This window comes from Marmota marmota, unplaced genomic scaffold (assembly GCF_001458135.2).
Source record: "Marmota marmota marmota unplaced genomic scaffold, marMar, whole genome shotgun sequence".
NCBI lineage: Eukaryota > Metazoa > Chordata > Mammalia > Rodentia > Sciuridae > Marmota > Marmota marmota.
Genome location: NW_026000037.1, coordinates 53,096,271 through 53,119,614, shown reverse-complemented (window position 1 = coordinate 53,119,614; position 23,344 = coordinate 53,096,271). Strand labels below are relative to the sequence as shown.

Below are 23,344 nucleotides of genomic sequence, written 5' to 3'. Positions count from 1 at the left end.
GCCTGTTGTACAAAAAGATATTATCTCTGTTTTCTTGGTAAAAACTTGTGAAACCTGTGTATGGTCTAGAGGATGGAACAGAAAGCACTTGTATATGAACCTCCCCCCCACCCCACACCCCACACACAGGGTGTAAAGTTCAAAAATTTCCAAAATCTTTGTTCAGAGAATTTTAAGCAAAAGCCCTCTCTGAACCCTGCAGTCAATAAACCTGCTTCCTGAAAATTCCTCAAGTGTCCAGCCTCTTCCGTCCTACTTCATAATGGTAACAACAAGTGACTAATAAAGTTACATTGTAAAGAATTGAGAATTATATTAATTAGTTATCAATTGTACTGTTATTCTTGGAGATAGCAAGTCTTCCTGGCCAGATAATGTTCTAAGTGTAAAACTCTACCAGAATTAAAAGGCAGTAGAATGTCTTATAATACTTTCTTTCCTCCTTACAGCCAATGTCCAGAAGGATACATGTGTGTAAAAGCTGGTAGAAACCCTAACTATGGTTACACAAGCTTTGATACCTTCAGTTGGGCATTTTTGTCTCTGTTTCGGCTGATGACTCAGGACTTCTGGGAAAATCTTTATCAACTGGTGAGAATCTGAAGCAATATTCACTGCATTTAAGTTGAAGATTTCAGGAACATAGACTAAGTCACGAAAATCACACCACAGCATAATACGGTAGGGAGAGCAGAACTTGAAAGCCAGAGATTTGAGCTCCCCTATTTTATAGATTATAATACATATTGAGCAGAATAATGCCAAGGATAGTAATTCTCTCCCATTCTCCCTGGCTCAAATCCTATTTCTTATCCTTATTGAGACAGGTTCTCTTTAACCAGAAGGTACAAGCTCCCCTCAGCCCTGTATCCCCCCTCGATTATTATCCCACAGGTGGGAGGAAATGAAAAGGAGGTCAATGTACAAATACTTCTGATTTCTTCTTTGACTTTCATCAAAGTCTCAGCTTTTTGATGGAAGTCTCCATCTTATTTTATTAGTTCTGTTTCATATTGGGTGAATCCAAGAATTTCCTCCTAGAAATTAAAGTATGGATACTTAAGTTAAAGAATGAAGAGGCAGAGGTGAATGAAATAGACTGTCAGAGAAGAGGGAGAGCCTGTGACCTGTGTAATTTGTATCAGAGTTCTGCAAGACACACAAGTTGAAAGGTGAAGCCACCCCCTTAATGAAGTAGTTTTGAGAAACAATTCTTTTCTTGTTTGCAGACACTGCGTGCTGCTGGGAAAACATACATGATATTTTTTGTGCTGGTCATTTTCCTGGGCTCATTCTACCTAATAAATTTGATCCTGGCTGTGGTGGCCATGGCCTACGAGGAACAGAATCAGGCCACAATGGAAGAAGCAGAACAGAAGGAGGCGGAATTTCAGCAGATGCTCGAACAGCTTAAAAAGCAGCAAGAGGCAGCTCAAGTAAATTATCAAGTCAAATATGCCTTGTCCCACAGTACCAAACTCTTTCTTTCTTTTGGTACCAACTTTTTTATTGTTAAAAATTACTGGAGAGAAAGTAAAAGATGGTACCTGAGGAAACTGGTAGAATGGGGAATTAGTAAAGGTTTCTGAACATCTACTCAGTTTCATTTATTTTAATTATTCACTTAATTATTTTAAGATGCTTGTAATATCAACCACAATGGAACTTTCCCATGTTATTTTAGTTGTTCTGAGATGCTCATAATAAAGAGGAAAATGTAATTTTGGAGAGTATTCTTGGGCAAGACATTTTCACTAAGTGAATATACTGGCATTAGGAGAAAATTCTAAGGAAATAATCTTTTCTTAGAAAAAAATATTGGTTATTATCAAAAAAGATGTTCATCTATTTCATAAAAGTAGCCTTTATCTTTCTTTAACCAAACATATCACCTTTTAAAGTGGTGGCTTAATTGCCTTTATAAGGAAGAGGTTAAAAATACAATATTCTCTGATTCAGTGGTATCCAATGGCATCTAAATGTCACCAACCTCACAGAGACCAGGGGATGTTAGAGGGATACTTGTTTTATACTGTGATTTCAGTGCTCATAGTTCAGAAAGTGCCTGTCCTGTCATCCCATCTGTGTCACATACAAACTCATGGTCTTTACTAAAGAAGAAAATTCATTCAGCTATATTAATTTATACACCAGAGGCCTGTATTGAGAGTATTCTGGGAACAACGATAATAATCAAAAAGTGCCATCTTAGTACCAATACAATTTGTGATCAAAAAGCATTGTTCAACCAGAGCAGAGTTGAAGATGTTGGGCACAGATTTTGGAAAACTGAATATCTTGTGTTGCTTGGTAGAAAACTGCTGACCCTCCCTCCTCCACTCTTCAAAATAGAATATCAGAGGTGTGAAGAATGGATTTTATAACCATCCATCAATTTGATTGATAATATTTTGAGGGCATTGAATAACACAGTTTCAATGGGAATTATCTCATTCTCATTTTTGGTTTTGACCTCATGTAACTTTCCTTCTATACTCCAATCTATTTTTCAGAGGAAAGAAGACAATGCTAATTAAATCTAATTTATTAGGGCAAATCAAATCCCCCAAAGTAGTATGAATTTACGTTATTATTGATGCACAATGGATCCTTTTGAATATGTAGTCTGTGAAGCATAACAGAAACCTAATAAATGGTATGATGGAGAAAACCAGATTATCTCTGAAAGTCCTCATTAGGTAGAAAGAAAAAAAAATTGCCCCTTCCACTTGCAGAGCATCAATGTGAGAATAGCTCAGTCAGCTAAATGTATTTTGTAAATGCCATGAAAATTCTTAAGACAATTAAAGAAAGATTAAGGAGTTTTCTAGTGCCATGCTAAATCTATTTTTCCTCTACATAGCAAGCAGCAGCTGCAACCACCTCAGAACATTCCAGAGAGCCCAGTGCAGCAGGCAGGCTTTCAGACAGTTCATCTGAAGCCTCTAAATTGAGTTCCAAGAGTGCCAAGGAAAGGAGGAATCGAAGAAAGAAAAGAAAACAGAAAGAGCAGTCTGGTGGGGAAGAGAAAGATGAGGACGAGTTCCATAAATCTGAATCTGAAGACAGTATCAGGAGGAAGGGGTTTCGTTTCTCCATTGAAGGGAACCGATTGACATATGAAAAGAGGTACTCTTCTCCACACCAGGTATGTCACTGCTGAGTTTGCTGATGCATGGATGAAAAGTAGAATACCTAAGAGAGGGAAAGAATTAAAATGGACCTAGGAATTTTAATCAATTGAATCAACTATTAGTTTTATTATATCTAAATCTATCCTTTCTTCACATAGTTAAGTGAAAAGTTTACTCTAGGTGTATTTGAGTCTACATCTTGGTGTGGTTGAAGTAATGTTGGGTTGAAAGCCATGAGACCTAAATTTTCATTAGACTGACTGCTGGTATTTGTCTGTGTCTAATGACATTTAATCTTTCTGGCCCTCAGCTCTTTTAACTACAACAAAAAATGTGGATCTGGGACTGGCTGATCAGTAATGTCCTTTTGGTTGTTTTATGATTTTATGTTGTTTTTCCCTGTAACATCTTTATAAGCCTTCGTGCATGTTTCTGAAAATATCAGTCATGATACACTTTATTGAAAAGCACATCACTCTGAACTTCAGAAGTCAAGTATCGAAAATGCTATGCCTTTTAGGTAGAACAGGAATAACAGTTAAAGTAATTTTAGAAAAGTGGATTAATGATCTCTGAAAATGGTGGAATTCCTTAAAAGGAAAGAGCAACGGAAACAATAGTGGCCTTGCTGAGGTCTTGCGGCTAGTGCCAAGGTTCACAATATCCCCAGCAATAGACTTTATGTTGTTGCCATTCGAAATTGAGAAATGATGGTTCAGGGATTTTTTTCATTAACTTTTAGGTTGCACTCTAGCTCCCCATTCTCTAATACCAGTGGTTAGAAACCACTGATTGAATTTAATCTGAATGCCTATAAATTTAAGATGTGAACAACTACTGAAACTGAAATGAGAAAGAGAAGATCAAGTTCTTTCCATGTTTCCATGGACTTTCTAGAAGATCCTTCTGTCAGGAATGCTGAGATTTCCTTCAACTTAATCTTTCAAAATGATTGCATGTGACAAAGGTGATATTAACATGATTTTACTTTTTGTTTGTTTGTTTCAAACTTTTAGTCTTTGTTGAGCATCCGTGGCTCCCTATTTTCTCCAAGGAGAAATAGCAGGACAAGCCTTTTCAGTTTTAGAGGGCGAGCAAAGGATGTGGGGTCTGAGAATGACTTTGCTGATGATGAGCACAGCACCTTTGAGGATAATGAGAGCCGGAGAGATTCCTTGTTTGTGCCCCGACGACATGGAGAGCGACGCAACAGTAACCTAAGTCAGACCAGTAGGTCGTCCCGGATGCTGGCAGTGTTTCCAGCAAATGGGAAGATGCACAGCACTGTGGATTGCAATGGTGTGGTTTCCTTGGTTGGTGGACCTTCAGTTCCTACATCGCCTGTTGGACAGCTTCTGCCAGAGGTGATAATAGATAAGCCAGCTACTGATGACAATGTAAGGAAGTTTTAAATAGTTCAGGCATGGCTGGCCCGTTATTGCTGCACCAGCCAGTGTTTCTACAGAATGGATCTCTTGAGAATGATTCCTGGTTGGTCAAGCTGTGAATGCACCTGCATCTTATAATACCTTTAATGGACTAACCAACTTAACCTTAAAACCTGACTCTCTCCTGCACAAACCTGAATGCATTTACTTATTCAACATGCTAAGGATTAATTAGACACAATAATTACTGCCTCCAATTGGAGGATTTGCTATATGCCCACACTGAATTTATATATCAGGGCATCCTCTAAGGCCCTGGTATAAAAGGAAATAAATGAGTCTTCTCTTTAAGTGTAAAGGGTGTATAATAAATCTTTCCAACTGATTCTTCAACATAGCTATGCTTTAGTTTAGATTTTCAAAAACACTGGGCTTAAACAGACAGCTTCACTCTTACCTTAAAATTTCTAGTACTCATATTTGTCTTACAAAAAAAAATGCTGATATAGGTCTTTTCAAAACTAATAAAAATGAAGAGACACAATAAATTGTTGATACAAACAAATGAAAGAGTTGCCTGTGAACCAAGTTGTGTTACATGTTTGTGAATGTAGAACCAGATGAGGAATTTCCAAACAGATGCTGCCTCATTTTAAACTGTCCACTCACTTGGAAATATATCAGCATGATGAGGCATGACTAAGTCAGAATTAGATGACTTATTGCTCTGATACCCTGGATGAAACTGTTGTCCATGCAGCATGTGTGTGTGTTTTTAATATAGTTTGTGTTGTCAATGACTACCCATGTCTTATTTCTAGAGAAAGAGATGGCAGCTAAATTTGTTGTAATGGTTGGTATTTTCTTAAAATTAAATGGCTACCTTCTCAAAAATCAAATGCCTGGATCACTTATATGGTTTTTTTAAATTATTAAGTTCTTACGTTAGTTCAGAAATAAGGATAACTCTTAAATCTAACTATCTAAATATTTATCAACTATAACATAAGTATGTCATATTTCATATAATTATGAAATCAGCAGACTAAAAATTAATTTTTGCTATATGACTGAATGGTTAACAGTTTTGACATTCCAGGTTAATGATACAATAAGTCAGCAATATCTGCCATCACCAATTAAATAGGAAAGTGCATGATGCATGTTTCATAAAATTCACCAAATCACCCTTTGATTGTTTGCTTATCATGTTGTTCAAGTTAATCGCTTAATGCATTAGCACTTTCTTTATAGGGAACAACTACTGAAACTGAAATGAGAAAGAGAAGATCAAGTTCTTTCCATGTTTCCATGGACTTTCTAGAAGATCCTTCCCAAAGGCAAAGGGCAATGAGCATAGCCAGCATCTTAACCAATACAGTAGAAGGTTTGTAACAAATTCCATTTCCATTTCAATCAACTTATATTGTGCCATTGGAAACAAATCTTTCTATTTGTGTATTGGAATCCTCATTCTAAAGAGAAAGCAAGAGTGATTATTTATTATATGTGCTCCTATATTCTGGGAGCTTTAAAAGTTTATCTATACTGAATAATATTGAACCCTAGAGACTATTTTCTGAACTGTATGTGGTAACTCTGAAAATACACAGTACAACTTCTGCTGGGGATTTTTAATCCAATTATACATAGCGACTGAGATTCTAAGTGTGCCAGCAGCACTGTCCCTTTTAGCCTCATCCTAAATACTCCCAAAATTGGCCAGGAGAAGAAGATCATTTTCACAAAATAAAAACAAATCAAAGGATGATTCTTGGACCACAGCGCTAACTCTGACTACTTGACATTGACAACATAACCAGTCATTAACATCAGATTTCACACAATATGTTTCCCTAAGCATGTTCCTGACTGATTTCATTTAAAAGATCAATCACTTAACTTGAGGCCAGGTGCTGAGCCACAGTGTCAATGCATAAGTGGAAAAAAAACTCTTTCTTCGTTACCTCTTCTCTGTGTATATGTCTGGTGTCTCTAGGTGGCTAGAGTAAATCCTATAATTTTTAAAAAAATTATTTTACCAAGAACAAATGAGTTTGACTTTGTAGCAAATGGAAGTGTACCAATTACTGAAAATAAATCTAGTGGATCTAAATAAATATTTGTGGTTATAGAATAAATCTTTCAGTTGCTGTTCTTACTCTTTTAAATCCAGAACTTGAAGAATCCAGGCAGAAATGCCCACCTTGTTGGTATAAATTTTCCAACATATTCTTAATCTGGGACTGCTCTCCATATTGGTTAAAGGTGAAGCATATTGTCAACCTGGTTGTGATGGACCCATTTGTTGACCTGGCCATCACCATCTGTATTGTCTTAAATACTCTTTTCATGGCCATGGAGCACTATCCAATGACAGAACATTTCAATAATGTGCTTACAGTGGGAAACTTGGTAAGCATATTGGAAGGTAATTGTGTTCAGTCTTTTTAGATTTTCTGTTTAAGAAACTGTTCTATTTAATAATTTATAGCACTTCTTCAACCACACTTCCTGCCTCCTACTCCACCCTCAGGGACATTATATCTAGCTGAATTTCTACTTTTACCAAAAGCAATGGTCCATGCAAGAGGTGAGAAAGAGAACAGTAGGTATAGATCCAAGATACTACTTTTAAAAATCGATAGTGATATTTACAAATTTTAATGATGCAGAAATCGTTCATTGCTTAAGAACACTCTTTTTTAAAAAAATGATAGTATTTGATTTTCCCTAGGTATAGAAGTCCAAAATAAAATTGTGGATCTTTTTCTTCTTCTTAATCATTATCGTTGCGAGAATAAATATAACAACTATAAAATGTCTCCAGCTTGACTGCTTCCAGGATCTACGTAGTCTATGTAATATTTCATTTATTTATTCTATATTATACCATAAAATATTGCAAATCCCAGGAAATTTTATATATTGTATGATTAACAAGACTGATTTGGGTGAAGGTTACCACTTCATTCTTTTGTTTGTGTACTTCAAAATGTAAATAATCACATTTGCCAGCTGACTCCAGTCAACTCAAGAATATTAGAAATATTAGGTTTTATTTACTGAAAGGAAGAGCATGGAAATGTGATGCATGCATTTTCCATAATATTTGCTTTGAGGTTGAGGATTTGTTTGTTTGTTTGTTTAGTACCAGGGATTGAACCCACTTAGTGTTTAACCACTGAGCCACATCCTCAACCCTTTTTAGTATTCATTCTGAGACAGGGTCGCACTAAGTTGCTTAGGACCTCTGAGTTATCTCAGCCTCCCAAGCCACTGGGATTATAAGCATGTACTACCATGCCTGGCTCAAGGTTTAGGATTTTTTTAAATTTATTTTTTAGTTGTAGTTGGACACAATATATTTATTTTTATGTGGTGCTGAGGATTGAACCCAGTGCCTCGCATGTGTGAGACAAGCGCTCTACTGCTGAGCTATAGCCCCAGCTCCGGTTTAGGATATTTGATGGTTAAAAAAAAAAAAGTAACATCCTTCAATGTATTATTTATATTTATAAAAATCTACTTTTTATACTATGGAAGTAAAGTTATTTTTTTCATGTGTAACAAAATAATAATGATAGTATATTGCACACACTGTGACATGTATGAACATGTATGACAACTGTCTGACATAAGGAAAATGTGTATAAGCTTATAGATAAAATGAAACTGTGTGTGAGCAAAGTCTCATCAGTAACTGTGTTGTACAAAACCTGGAGAAAATGCAGTTTGATTTAATGACAAGAACACTGCCAAAATTAGAATATTTGCACTCATATCTTAGTTTTGTCATCTTAGAGTTTAAGCTATTCAGAAAGTCATTTCAACCATCTTGTGATCTTAGTTTCCTCTGTATAAAGAAATAATTATATGGCATCCAGTTATTGGGGGTTCTGTAAGGATAAAAAGTAAAAAAAAAATGTATATGAAAGTCTTTAATAAACTATAAACTACTATATGCATTTAAGTTAGTAATGGAATCTTTGGAAAAATAGCATAAACCTTTTGTTCTAAGAGCAGATTTATGTTACATTCTCTCATTATCTGATGGAACTAGAATAATTTTGTTTTGATCTTAGGTTTTCACTGGGATCTTTACAGCAGAAATGTTTCTGAAAATTATTGCCATGGATCCTTACTATTATTTCCAAGAAGGCTGGAATATCTTTGATGGTTTCATTGTGACACTTAGCCTGGTAGAACTTGGGCTCGCCAACGTGGAAGGATTATCAGTTCTCCGTTCATTCCGATTGGTAAAGCAAAACAAAAGAGTAACAATAGCAAAAACTTTTCTAAAAACAGTGTTCTAGAATAGTTCTGTCATGGACTTTACCATACAACCATTAGCCTTTCAAGTTCACATCTTTGTATTGTCAAAACTGTTCTTAAGTGAAAATATATATATATAGTCCCACTTATTATTAAAAACCTTTATTCTAAAAAGTATAATCAGGTAAAATTGAATATGCTACCCAGTTGCCATTCTGACTAATTATTGTTTCTAATGACTACTACAGGTAATATTTTCATTTGTTGGAAACATTTTTAATGAAAATGCTCCACCTTTTAATAATAGGCTGAAAATACAAATAGCCCTATGTAGCAGTGGATGACAATCAGTGACATGATGTACATGCCAAACGTTTTACCAGCTCTACCCCTGGAAAATATATACCCATCAAAAAAGAGAAAATTTGTAGGACCAAAAAACATGTCTGTTAATTAATATATATGTCCTTGCAAATTAAGGGAATAATAGAGTCATAAAAATATTCCAGTTTCTCAGTGCAGGTGTATTCAGCTATATCAATGACCTGAAGTGGCATTAATGAATAATAAATGTTTTTTCCTCTATGTACATCAGGGCTCAATATGATTTTACTTAGCATACTATTGACAAATGAGTATCTTTCAGTAGAGATCATTCAGATTCAGTTGTTAATATTACAGTTTAAGGCATGAGGTATCTCAGAGCCTTATTTGTAAAACAAACTAAGAAAAGTTATTTCTAAGTAATCATTAAAAATTCACTCTCAGAGAAAATGATGTAACTGGTTAAAATATGGGATAAATAGAGTCTTCCTAGAGGATCCAAAAATTAGTCATGAGCCCTCGAGGATAGGGCAGTACCAGTGTTTTAAGCGATTCAAACTTTTATGGGGCTGGGGGATGCTGGGGATTGAACCCAGAGCCTCACACATACTTGGTAAGTGGTCTCCCACTAAGCTAGACCTCAACCCTAAGAGACTCAACTTCAATCATCATTTCTTGGTAAACCTCACATTATTAAATGCTTGTAAAGAGCATAATAATATGTATCAATTTTTTCATTTTTCTAGCTCCGAGTTTTCAAGTTGGCAAAATCTTGGCCAACATTAAACATGCTAATAAAGATCATCGGCAATTCAGTGGGGGCTCTGGGAAATCTCACCCTGGTGTTGGCCATCATAGTCTTCATTTTTGCTGTGGTCGGCATGCAGCTCTTTGGCAAAAGCTACAAAGATTGTGTCTGCAAAATCGCCAGTGACTGTAAGCTCCCACGCTGGCACATGAATGATTTCTTCCACTCCTTCCTGATTGTGTTCCGTGTGCTGTGTGGAGAGTGGATAGAGACCATGTGGGACTGTATGGAGGTCGCTGGTCAAGCCATGTGCCTTACTGTCTTCATGATGGTCATGGTGATTGGAAATCTAGTGGTATGTATCCACTTAAGATACACATTTCAGAAATATATTAACAATATAACAGAATGATCATTTTGTCCCCAAAATTCTAATGATTATTAGTTCTAAATATATCTTATCTCAGAAATATTTATACCTTCACTTTGAAAGTATCACAATATAGAAGTAATCTACAAATTTATACTCAACTCCATTATGTCAATCATTTCATCACATTCATTATATGAATTGCAGTAGAGGGTCACATTGAAGACAAGTATAAAAGACTATTCTGGAAACATTTTACAAATTCAGGACCAAGGGAGGAAGAAGTCTAAAATATATCTAGAGAGAAATCTACAATATGTTATACATATATTATACATACATATGGCAGTGGATGACAACCACTTATGAGATGTGCATGCAAACACTTTTCTTAATGTTACCTCTGGAAAATATATAGATCCAAATCAAAAAAGAGTAAGTTCATAGGGTTATTAAATATTTCCACTAATTCACATATATGCTCTTGCAAATCAAGGAAAGAACTATAGTCATAGAAAAGGTTATCCTTTACTTCAAATCATGTATAGAAAAAAAAAAAGAAGGTAAGTAAGTAAGTTAGTTAGTTCAGCACTACCTTCCAGTATTGGACTAACAAGTGGTGCCTTTCAGTGTTCCTACTGACTATGCCATTCATTTTCTTGCTCACTGCAACACATAACACTCAGTCACCCAATATCATATGGTAACTGCATTAGCCAACAAATTGTCTAGAGGCTCTAAGTCAAAATAAAGGATGGATAGTGATACCATTCTTTATTTTGAGATTGTTCTAATGGAGTAATTCTCTCTTAAAATTGGAATATACCTATTTATAGTATGGAAAAATATAAATATATTCTAATTAATATAGAAGGAGACCAATAGGGTAGAGGAAAGGAACCAGGGGAAGAGAGAAGGAGATGGAAAGGGGAAGTACCAGGGAATTAATTGACCAAATTATGTTATGTGCATGTATGAATATGTCACCATGAATCCCACTATTATAATTATAATGAATGAATAAAATTTATATATATATATTCCAAGGGGTACACACATTAATGTGCCAGTCCCACCAAAATAATATAAATTATTTATAAACAGTTCTACTAATTAGTTGATAAGGAGTTATATATAAGAAATGCAGTATGATTAAGATACCTTTTTAAGCCCATAAGCCCTTAATCCTAAATTTGAGCCATTTGAGTGGTGATTTTGCCTTTAACATCCAATTCAATATCTCTATCAAAAAAGAAACTACAAAATAAATGTTTAAATGCATAACTACAAACATTAATGATTTTATATTTAGAATTATATAATGCACACATAAATTTGTTTTTCTCATACAGTTTTAAATTAATCATACCTTAGGTTAGCTCATTCAACTTCATTTACAAGTGGGAAAACTTGAAAGCTATAGAAAACATGTCTTTGCTTAAGGATGCATAATTAAATACTTATGAAGCTAAATCACAAATTCAGAGCACCCACATTGGGATTGAACCCGGGGCTTTATGCCTTGAAAGCACACACTCTACCCTGAGCTACACTCTCAGCCCACCCAACTCCAAACAAATATGCTGTCATGTTTCTATCTCATCTAATTTTAGAACATGGAGATTCCTACAATTATAAGTTGTCAAAATATGTTCTTCTTTATATTAAGGTGAAAATATAATCATGTCTATTTTTTTTAAGGTCCTGAACCTTTTTCTGGCCTTACTTCTGAGCTCCTTCAGTGCAGACAACCTTGCAGCCACTGATGATGACAATGAAATGAACAATCTTCAAATTGCTGTGGATAGGATGCACAAGGGAATAGCATACGTAAAAAGAAAAATATATGAATTTATTCAGCAGTCCTTTGTTAGGAAGCAAAAGATTTTAGATGAAATTAAACCACTTGATGATCTAAACAACAAAAAAGACAGTTGTATGTCCAACCACACAACAGAGATTGGGAAAGATCTTGATTATCTTAAAGATGTTAACGGAACCACAAGTGGCATAGGAACTGGGAGCAGTGTTGAAAAGTACATCATTGATGAAAGTGACTACATGTCCTTCATAAATAATCCCAGTCTTACTGTGACTGTACCAATTGCTGTAGGAGAGTCCGACTTTGAAAATTTAAACACAGAAGACTTTAGTAGTGAATCAGATCTGGAAGAAAGCAAAGAGGTAAGATGCTATGGACATGGGTAGGTATAAATTTATATATGTGTATGTGTGTGTATGTATTATGTTGCCTATGTTTATGATTATATATTTTCCATCTAGAATTCTTAGCCATGACTTAAATTTTTATTTCATTGAGGAACCAAAGATAAATTGAAGAATAGCATACTAAGGTGTGAGTTTTCCCATCTTTATGTTATTTGTCAGATGGACTAGTGGATGATACAATGAATGAAAAAATAGAATCATCATAGGACTATTTAATCCTTACAATAATCTAGAAGGGGATATGTTATTATAACTTTTTAAATAATAAAGCTAGTGTAGGAGGTTTAAAAGATGCATAACTGGTAAGGGATGGAGCTGAGACTTGGACTTAAGAGACTTTGTAAGTTTTCTATGTCTTCTATTGCATCACATTAGCTCACATACATGAAAGAGACCTATAGCAACAAGAAATAGTCTTTACAGCTCCTCTCACTAAAACTGCATTGTCCTATGTTTTAGTCTATGTTGTCTACCATAGTACTATGCCATACACTGAGTGGTTTAAACAACTGAAATTTATTTTCTCACAGTTCTGGGAACAGGAAAATCCAAAATCAAAATACCAGTACAGCCAGTGTCTGGTGAGGTCTCTCTTCTGAGGTTGTAGATGCCACCTTCCCTCTGTCTTCACATAGCCTGTCCTCAGTGCATGAGTATGAGAAACGCTTCTGGTGTTTTTCTTCTGCTTATAGAACACCAGCCCTATTGAATTAGAGCCTGAACCTCATAGCCTCTTTTAGCCTTTATCACCCTCTCACAGGCCCTGTCTTCAAATATGGTCACAAATGTAGGGGTTGAGCTTGAACATTTGAATTTGGGGAGACACAGTTCAGTGCTTGAAAACCTTCTTAAAAGTACTAAGCTAAAACTCTAATGTACATAGACTGTCCCTGGTGTCCAGAGGTTTGACTGTTTTCCAACTTTCCATTGGTGTGAAACTGGTATGCATTCAGTAGAAACCATACTTGTAAGTTTGAATGTTGATGTCCCACTGAGTTAGCAATACGGAGCATCTGATGATGCTGGGCAGAAGCTGGGCCTCTGGCAACCCTCTCAAAAGATTAAACAACTGATGCGTGGCAGTGTGCTGTATAGCTATCACATTCAGTAGGTCAGATGTACTAAATTAATTTTCAATTTATAATAGTTTCAACTTAATTATGGGCTTATTGGGATTCAATTCCACTGAAAATTGAGTAGCGTCTGTATGAGATCATTCAAAAGATGTCTAAAATAAAGTGCCTTTACTTCAGTTAATATTTGGAAATCTAAAAGACAGTAAAGTTCCCACCTTTGAATCTACATGTCTAAATATTTTAAAGGATCTGATACATTTTACTAGGAGCGTAGTTTCACTGGAATATCACTCTGTCCAAGGGAAACTACATTTCATTTTAATAGTTGTCCAAGCATATGACTTACTTTTGATTTATTAAGCATGTCCCTTTAAAGATGATCCTAGCTTTTATACTGAGTCTCTGAACAATCTAGGTCTCATTTTCTACTTTTAGGAGTTGGGGGATAATATTAGAACTAGAAGCTGCTTCTGGAACTCCAGCCTTAGGCTTCTTAGTATTTCAGTTTTGTGCAATGAAACAGGGGAAAGAAAAGAGCTCAGGGACATATCAAGAGATATGTCATATTTCTCACATCCATGGACATGGATTCAGGGGAGAAAATGATAGATTATTTTTGTAAAACACTGTGGGGTTATTCAAGATTTTTAATTTGAACATTATCTTAGTTCAAACTTTGTTCATTGAAGGACATGAGTTTTGCTAAGGAACCAGATGGAGGCTGATTTTTGAAAAAATAGTTATCTTCATATTTAAAAAGTTGGTTCCAAACCCTTTTCTTGTAGGTATGGTGTGCTGATTATGCTTCTGAGCTCCAAGTTCTGAACTAATGACAAAATAAATTTGGAAATATTTTTTTCTAATATAGACTTTTTTATATTCAACCCTTAGATCTAAATTCAGTGTGTGATTAAACTAATAGTTATTATACGTTATCTGCTGAGTTAAAAAATAAACCATTTCATTGCAAAAACCATCCATAGCAAATATTCTTCCTGCAAAAATTTAACATGATTACACAGTTTATCTGTTTTTGTTTGTACTGATCAGGGTTGAAAGGAATACTGACCTCTTTATAAAGTGACCATCCACTGAACCACTCTAGGAAATTCTATTTCTTTATACTTGGTGACATTTCATAGCTTAGAGTACTGCATAAACTGCAATTTTTAATGTTATGGTAGTAGAAATTTTAGAGATGCAATGTGTCTTAAATTATGAATCATCACTTAGTTGAAATTGAAAACTCAATTTTATTAACCAGCAATTTTAAAAATTTTAATGAAATAAAATGGAGTATTTCAATGGACCTTACATGTTGAAGGCAGGAGTATTAAAAAAATGAATATTTTGTTTCACTTGAATGCATTGTTTAATGAATCACTTGGTCCATGCGTGTAGAGCCTGAAGTTCAATTTTTAATTTAGAGAAACACCATTTCAGTTCTATAAGGGTATTGATCATAAAACTTTTCTGATCACAACAAGAAGGGTCACTTCCGTTTATGGTACCAACAAATAAGGCACTGAGTATGGGTAACAAATAATATATATCCAGGCTCATAAATTTTACAAAGTACCATAATACCTATAAGCATGCACATCTCTTGTTTTATGTCATGATCTGTTTGTACATGTTTAGTATAAAATAGGCATTAAGATCAAATTTTTCAGCTTCCAACTCTTCTAAAAAGATTTATTGACATGTAACAATTGTACATACTAATGAAGTACAGTGTGGTGTTTTAATACATGCATACAGTATACAGTGATCAAATCAGGGAAATTAGCATATCCATCACAAATTTTTATTGTTGCTTTGTTGTTGAGAACATTCAAAAATCCTCTATTTGGAACACACAATGCATAATCATTAGCTATAGTTTCTCTGGATCAGAAGGAATATCAGAATTTATTTTTCCTGACTAACATCATACTCCTTGACCAGTGTTTCCAAGATTTCTCCTCTCTTCTCTCCTAACCTCTGGCTACCACTACTTCGCTTTTAATATCTATAATATTCTTTTTTTTTATATTCCACATATGAATGAGATCATGCAGTATTTGTCTGTCTGTATCTGGTTTATTTCTCTTAACATAATATCCTCCAGGCTCATCCATATTGTCAAAAATAACAGGATTTCCTCCTATCTACTGACTGAAAAGGATTTCACTGTGTACATACCATGTTTTCTTTATCCATTCATCTGTTGATGGACACCAAGGTTGATTTCATATCTTGGCTACTTCGAATAGTGATGTCATAAACAGGAGTAAAGACATTTCATCAACGAACTGATTTCATTTCCTTTGGATATATACCTTAGGATAGTATTGCTGAATCACATGATAATTCTATTTTTAATTTTGTGAAGAATCTCTATACTGTTTTTCATAATGACTGTACTAGTTCAAATTCCCACCAACAATATATAAAAGTTTCTCTTTCATCAAATCCTGGGCAGCATTGTTACTTTCAATCTTTTTTTATAATAGCCATTGTACCTAAGGTGTACATAACACAACCTTGACTTCAAAATATACTACAAAGCTATAGTAACTCAAGCACCATGGCATTCACATAAAAACGTAGACCAATGGAACACAATAGAATGCCAGAAATAAATCCATGTATTTACAGCTAACTGATTTTCTACAAAACTGCTAAGAGTGCACAAAGAAAATAGTCTTCCTCTTTGACAAATGGTGCTAGAATAAATGGATATCCACATGCAAAAGAATAAAATTTGACATTTACGTCTTGCCATATACAAAACTCAACTCAAAATGGATTAAAGACTTATATTTATGATCCAAAGCATGAAACTTCTTGAAGAAAACATAGAGAAAATGCTACATGACATTATTGTTTTTTACTAGTATTTTTTGACAGACCATAAGCAACAAAAGCAAAAATAAAGATAATTGCATCAAACTAAAGATCTTCTGTTTCACAAAAGAAATAAACAGAGTAAAGAGATAATCCATGGAATGGGAGAAAATATTTGTAAATTATATGTTTGGCAAGGAACTGATATCCAGGTTCTATAAGGAATTGAAAAAAAAAAAAAAAAAAACCTCAACAGCCAATAATAATAATCCAATTAAAAATGGGAAAAAGATGAAATAGACATTTCCCAAAAGATATACAAATGACAGAAATCAGACATATGTGTAAAAAAAAACATAAATTATTACTAGCCATCAGGGAAATGCAAGTCAAAATCACAATGAGAGACCACCTCTTCCCCAGGAGAATGGCTGTAGTCACCTCTGCATAGAACCATGTTGAAGGATTCGCTTCATCATACTTACTCTGATGGGAACATACTTAAAATTATGTTTTTATTTCCCATGATTCTGGATCCCATATTTCTCTTGACTCGCTCTAATATTGAATTAGATTTTGTTGTTTTCACTTTTGTTAGCCATGTTAGTGACTTTATCTTTGACTTCTAAGAAAGTAATAATCCCTCTCATCATTTTTACCTGAATTCCAGTTGAAAGGCAGTTGTATCTGATTCAACTGAAAATTTTAGAAATTTTTAGAAATATTTATTGACCCCTACTAAATTTCAATTTCATTATATCATTCTTTTTTTTCATTATATCATTCTTATATCTAGTTTTCTGCAAATATTCTTCTGGAGATTACCATAATGATTCAAATTTCCTGACTCTAACTTCAACATTTCTACTTTCTTGATCAGAAATAAACCCAAAATTATTTTTAAATAAACACAAATTTTTTTAAAATAAACACAAAATTATTTTTCCTCATTGATTCTTCAGTTTTATATTGTACTCTGTTCATCAAAGCAAGACACATTTGTAAGATGTTCTACTTTTAGATGAATTAAACTGATGGAAGATGCCTCCACCAAATAAGGATCCTTTTTTTCACATTTTCTTTTTTTTATTGGTTCTTTTTACTTATGCATGACAATAGGATTCATTCTGACATAATCATAAAAGCATGGGATATAATTTGTTCTAATTCAGCCCCATGACTTCCGCTTTCCCTCCCCTCTTCTGTTCCCCTACTATACTGATTTCTGATGTTTACTTAAAGTTTTTTTTTTTTTTTAATTAGTGTCTGTGGATGTCCATAATGGTGAGATTCACTGGGGTGTATTCATATATGTACATAGGAATATTAGGTCAGATTCATCCCCCTGCCTGTCCTTATCTCATCCCTCCTACCTTCCCTCCATTCCCCTTTGTCTCCTCCACTGATCTTTCTTCTATTATTTTTTTATCCCCCCACCCTTATTTCTAATTAGCTTCTGCATATCAGAGAAAACATTCTACCTTTGACTTTTGGAAACTCAGTTATTTTACTTAGCATAATAGTCTCTCGTTCCATCCATTTACTGGCAAATGCCATAAAGTCATTCCTCCTTACGTCTGAGTAATACTCCATTGTGTATGTATACTTTATTTCATACTAAGAATGCAGTCTATAGCATACTAAAGAAATCATATTATTTTGGATCTTTCTATTTTACTTTCTGTTCTTTTTGCCTATCTTCATTATTCAGCAATTTAAAGAATATACTAAATAATAGGGGATGCTAGTAAGCCACAATTCTGAATTTTATATGTGAACATAAAATACATATAATTATATATATAGTGTACAGGTATGATACATATAATATACATACTTTTTCATAAAATGGTGACTCGATCATTAATGTGAATTTCCATGTTGGAACAATGTTGACTAAAATGTTACTCCTTTGTCACCTCTATTAGACCTCTTCCATCTGAATATGTTAACATTGTAATTGTTGAATTCAGTAATGACTCTTATCTACTATGAATCTCTATGAAGCTCTGAAATTATATTCATTCCTTGGATTAAATTTAGAAGTGATAATTATTTATTATCATAAGTTTGCACATACTTTATGCATGTGAGGCCATTATTATAATGTTTTTGGTAAAAAAAAATTATACTTGAGCCAGATACCAGGAAATGTAATTCCATTAGCCTCCTACCATATAACCCTGCTGGCTATCTAATTTGCAATTTTCATATATATATATATGTATTCATCATATATATTCAATATATATATATTCTTATATATATATGTGTGTAATATATATTATGTCTCTTTGGATTATCAAATGTGGTAATAAATATGATGTGCTTAGAACAGTGCCTGACATATAAGTATTCACTAAGTTATTATTATTATTACTATTACTATTATTTTGGTATGAGGGATTACATTTAGGGGTACTTGACCACTGAGTCACATCCCTAGCCCTATTTTGTATTTTATTTAAAGACAGGTCTCATCAGTTGCTTAGTGCCTCACATTTGCTGAGGGTAGCTTTGAACTTGCTATCACCTGCCTCAGCCTCCCAAGTTGCTGGGATTACAGGTGTGTACCACCATGCCAGCTACCATTAGTATTTTTACTAGTAGCATTCCCAACACTGTTGGAGTAAGTTTTCTTATAAGAATTATTAGTAACATATTTGACTATTTATCCTTTTCTTGTTGTTTGCCTTTTTCCTTCTGTAATAAATGGTTTACAGGTTTATCTGGAGACAGTGATAAGTTTTGTTTTGTTTTTTTTGTGTGTGTGTGTGTTTGTTGTTGTTAAATTTTGAGCTGTTTTCATTACTCTTGATATGGTAAATGACTTAGATATTTAAGAAAATTACTTTCCTGAAGCACAATTAGAAGGAATATATATGCAAGAACTTAGAGACATGAAGAAACAGCACATAATATGGACACAATTAGTAGTGGAATTGCTAAGGTATGAAGTCTAGGAGATGAGTGAGGCTAGAGATGGAACTAAGGAGCAGATGATCTCAGCTCCCAGAAAACCAAGAACAGACTAACGACAAGAGACAAGCAAGATGAAAGCTCACGTTTGTGTTGCCTCCTCTGAGAGGAGTGCACTCACACATTACTGTCTTCTTCTCTCTTTTTTTTTAATTAGTTACACATGACAATACAATGATCTTGACATATCATACATTTAAATCAGATGGGATATAATTTCTCATTTTTCTGAGTGTACAGGTTGCAGAATCACATCGGTCATGCAGTCACGTATATACACACAACAATAATAATGTCTATTTTATTCTGCTGTCCTTCCTTTTTCCCCTTCCGCTCCCCTTTCCTCCCATCACTTCTCTCTACCCAATCTAATGTGACACACTCTTCTTTTTTTTCCCTCACATCTTCACACCTGTATTTTGTATAACGATGAGGGTCTCCTTCCATCTTCCATGCAATTCCCCTTCTCTTTCCCCAAATGCCTACCCCCCAAACAAAAATGTTTAAAAAGCAAAGATGATGTCAACAGAATTATTACTACTACAAATCTGTTTAAACACTTTTAAAAAATTATTTAAATCACACTTTTTTGGAAAAAAAATAGCACATTACTAAAGTAATTAGGAAGAAAGCATATTTGTTTTTGTAATGAGCATGCCCCAGAATAAGAAGTAAAAATGTCAATTTTGTCCCTATGATTCAGGCAATGATAATAGCAAATATCATTTGTTGAAGGTTAAACTCAATCAAAGCACTGTTTGTAGGGCTTTTCATGTACTGCTTCCTTCAATCTTTATACTGTCAGATAAATATTACTATGCAATTTTATAGATGAGAAAAATGAACTCATTTCAACAAATCAGCTAAACAAAGAAGCTTTAACAAAGTATGCTGAAATCATACACATAGTGTTATGATTTGCAGTTTTGGTATCTAGCTTGGAAATTATAAATGCAATTTTGCAGAATTTTTGTTTACTTTTAATGTTTTTTGCATAATAACAATATTCTGTTGGACCAGTATGTGATGAGTTGTGTTTCTTTTGTTCCTTTATATCTAATGATGGACATACTTTATGTTCAAGTTTGACATACTTTAAGGCAGAAATCAGAGTACTTTAGAGCTGTATACCCCCACCTTCACCCCTACCCTGGACACATGTTTGAATAATATTAGATTTACCAATTTCTAGGACTAATATAGTACTTAGTGAACATGAATAATTGAAGATTATTCTTCCAAAATACAGTTTGATGAAAAAATCCTCTGTGATATAGGAATAATGTTGGAACTAATAAGTTAATATTTGATTTTTCCATCCCTTCTATGGTAATGGTAAATCCCAATACAGTGTCTTTTTCTTACATATTATATTGTCACTTTTCTGAGACTCTTTAATAGAAACCATTTTAATTGTTTAACATGTATAGTGTATATTTGAAATATTTTCTATACAATTATATACAATTACTATATAATTATAATTACTATAAAATTACTATATAATCATACAGAGTGCATGCAATAAAATAGTAATACTAATATTTTTTGGTTCTGGAATAGCTCATTTATGTTTTTCTATGTGTGCATGTATATACATATAAACATTAAAATGCACAGTTTCCAAAAAAGTACTTGAGATAATATTCTTTGCCACATTTAAATAGTTGTATATGTGCGTGTGTGTATCTGTATGTGTGTGTATACACTAAATGCACATATAATCTGTATTATTTTGACCGATAAATTCAAAATTTATTTCTTTATCCATATATTTTCATCAGTCATTGTAAACTAAACTCCTCTTAAACCTTATAAATAAGCTCCTTGTAACAAAACAAGTCTAAAGATAAAAACATAGCCATTTTAAAATCAAGTAAGAGAATAAGAAAAAAGACACTTAATCATTTAAAGAAACATTGTGGAATGTTTTGTTTGATTTGTTTTGCTTTACCCTGAAGGTCAAAATCATTTGCTATAGTAGAGAACATTTTTAAAAGCAAGAAATATTGCATGAATCCACTGAGGAGGAAAAATGGTCTCATCATCAAGGCTGTAGTTATTAAGTGGTTATTGAATGCCCTGGTGTACAAGGCAAAGTGAATACTTAAGATAGAATGCACTCTCTTCACTCTCTCAGCTCACATATTAAGTAAGTTTGCCAAGAATATCTTGAAAATACAGATTAGTGTATATATGTATAATTTAAGCTATTGTGGGTCAATATGTAAAAACTTACATATTTTCAAAGTAGCTAATACATTTAATAAATTGAAAATAGACTAATGGCTTAATAAATGCCAAAATGGATTTTTAAAATACTTTACCAATTATCAGAAACTGTAAAACCAAGTTTTTTGTTACGTGAATGATGAATTATAAAATTCAAATTCCTCAAAATTACAAGAAAAAAGGGAATAAATAATTAACTTTATTGATTTTCAAATCAATAAATGTATTTGTCTGAAAATGTTTTAGTTCTGTTATTATCCAGTTTCTCTACTATTTTATTTGAATTCCTGCCTCAGGTGATGATGTAGAGATAGACTGTTCCCACACATGTAGAAAGTGTTTCCTTCCTTTTCTGAGTAATAGTGTTTTTATTTCTCAAACAAATAACAGAGCCATCTTATCTTTTATTTCTACAATGAGAAAAATGAGACAATATAAATTAACTTATGAGGGTTTTAATGCAATGTTTTTCAAAATACCAATGACATTCTTCACAGAACTAGCAAAAAACAGTCCTAAAATAAATTTAGAAGAATAAAAGTCGCAGAATAGACAAAGAAATCTTGAGAAAGAAGAGTGATGCTGAAGGCATCACAATACCTGTTCTCAAATTATACCACAAAAGAACCATAGTAATAATACAGCATGGTATTGGCATCAAAACAAACATGAAGACCAAGGAACAAAACAGAAGACAATGGCAAGCCCACATACTTTCAGTTATCTGATACTTGACAAATAAGCCAAAAATATATATGATGGAGAAAAGAAAGCTTTTTTAAACAAGTGATTCTGCAAAAACTGGATATCCACATGTAGAAGAATGAAACTGTATTTCTATCTCTCACCTTGCACAAAAGTCAAAGTGGATCACAGACCTAAGAATCGTACTAGAAACTCTGCAACTGCTAAAAGAAAACAGAAGGTCAACACTCCAACATATTTGCACTGGCACTGACTTCCTTAACAAGACCCCTAAAACTCAATAAATAAAACCAAGAATCAATAAGTACAATGTAATCAAATTAGAAATCTTCATAGCAAAAGAAACAACATAGAACATGAAGAGAGAACCTATAGAATGAGGGAAAATCTTTGCCATGGGATTAATATCAAAAATATACAAAGAACTCAGAAAGCTTACTACCACAACAAACAAATAAACTAATCAAATAATGAGCAAAAGAACTAAATATACATTTTTTTCAAAAGAAGAAACACAAATAGCCAACAAATATCTGAAAAAAAAATTTTCAGCATCCATAGCAATAAGGGAAACACAAAGCTACATTGAGATTTCATTCTCACTCCAGTTGAAATGGCAATCATCAAGAATACAAATAATTATAAATGCTGGCAAGGATGTTGGGGGAAAAGGTATATGCATACATTGTTGTTAGAACTGCAAATTCGTGCAACCACTTTGAAAAACTGTGTGGAGATTCCTCAAAAATCTAGGAATTGAACCACCATATGACCCAGCCATCCTACTCCTTAGTGTTTATAAAAAAGAACTAAACCATTATACTATAGCAATACAGCCCCATGAATGTTTATAGCAGCACAACTCACAACAGCCAATTGGAACCAGTTCAGATCCCCATCAGTGGATGAATGGATTAAGAAAATATGGTTTACATCCACAATTAAGTTTTTATTCAGCTATAAAGTAGATTATGTACCACTGTAATACACTAATAAAAAGCAATGTTTTTACTTAAGACATTAGAAAAAAGTGAAGGAATATAATAAATATCCAA

General features: G+C 33.6%; 1 protein-coding gene across 9 annotated transcripts in view; it reads left to right on the top strand.

Annotated features, from left to right (window-relative positions):
- The window catches only part of LOC107136895 (sodium channel protein type 1 subunit alpha), a 939,664-nt gene that overhangs the window by 90,786 nt on the left and 825,534 nt on the right, over positions 1-23,344 (top strand). For 2 of the 9 annotated variants that reach the window (XM_048812404.1, XM_015479265.2), the window contains exons 9-17: positions 450-591; positions 1,230-1,436; positions 2,864-3,148; positions 4,151-4,531; positions 5,777-5,909; positions 6,699-6,937; positions 8,608-8,781; positions 9,868-10,224; positions 11,941-12,423. The exons of 5 other annotated variants lie outside the window; for them this stretch is intronic. In XM_048812404.1, the coding sequence (XP_048668361.1) occupies positions 450-591; positions 1,230-1,436; positions 2,864-3,148; positions 4,151-4,531; positions 5,777-5,909; positions 6,699-6,937; positions 8,608-8,781; positions 9,868-10,224; positions 11,941-12,423 (2,401 nt within the window). The remainder of the gene's footprint in view (positions 1-449; positions 592-1,229; positions 1,437-2,863; positions 3,149-4,150; positions 4,532-5,776; positions 5,910-6,698; positions 6,938-8,607; positions 8,782-9,867; positions 10,225-11,940; positions 12,424-23,344) is intronic. 2 more of the 9 variants (XM_015479267.2, XM_015479266.2) reach the window with 2 other exon arrangements.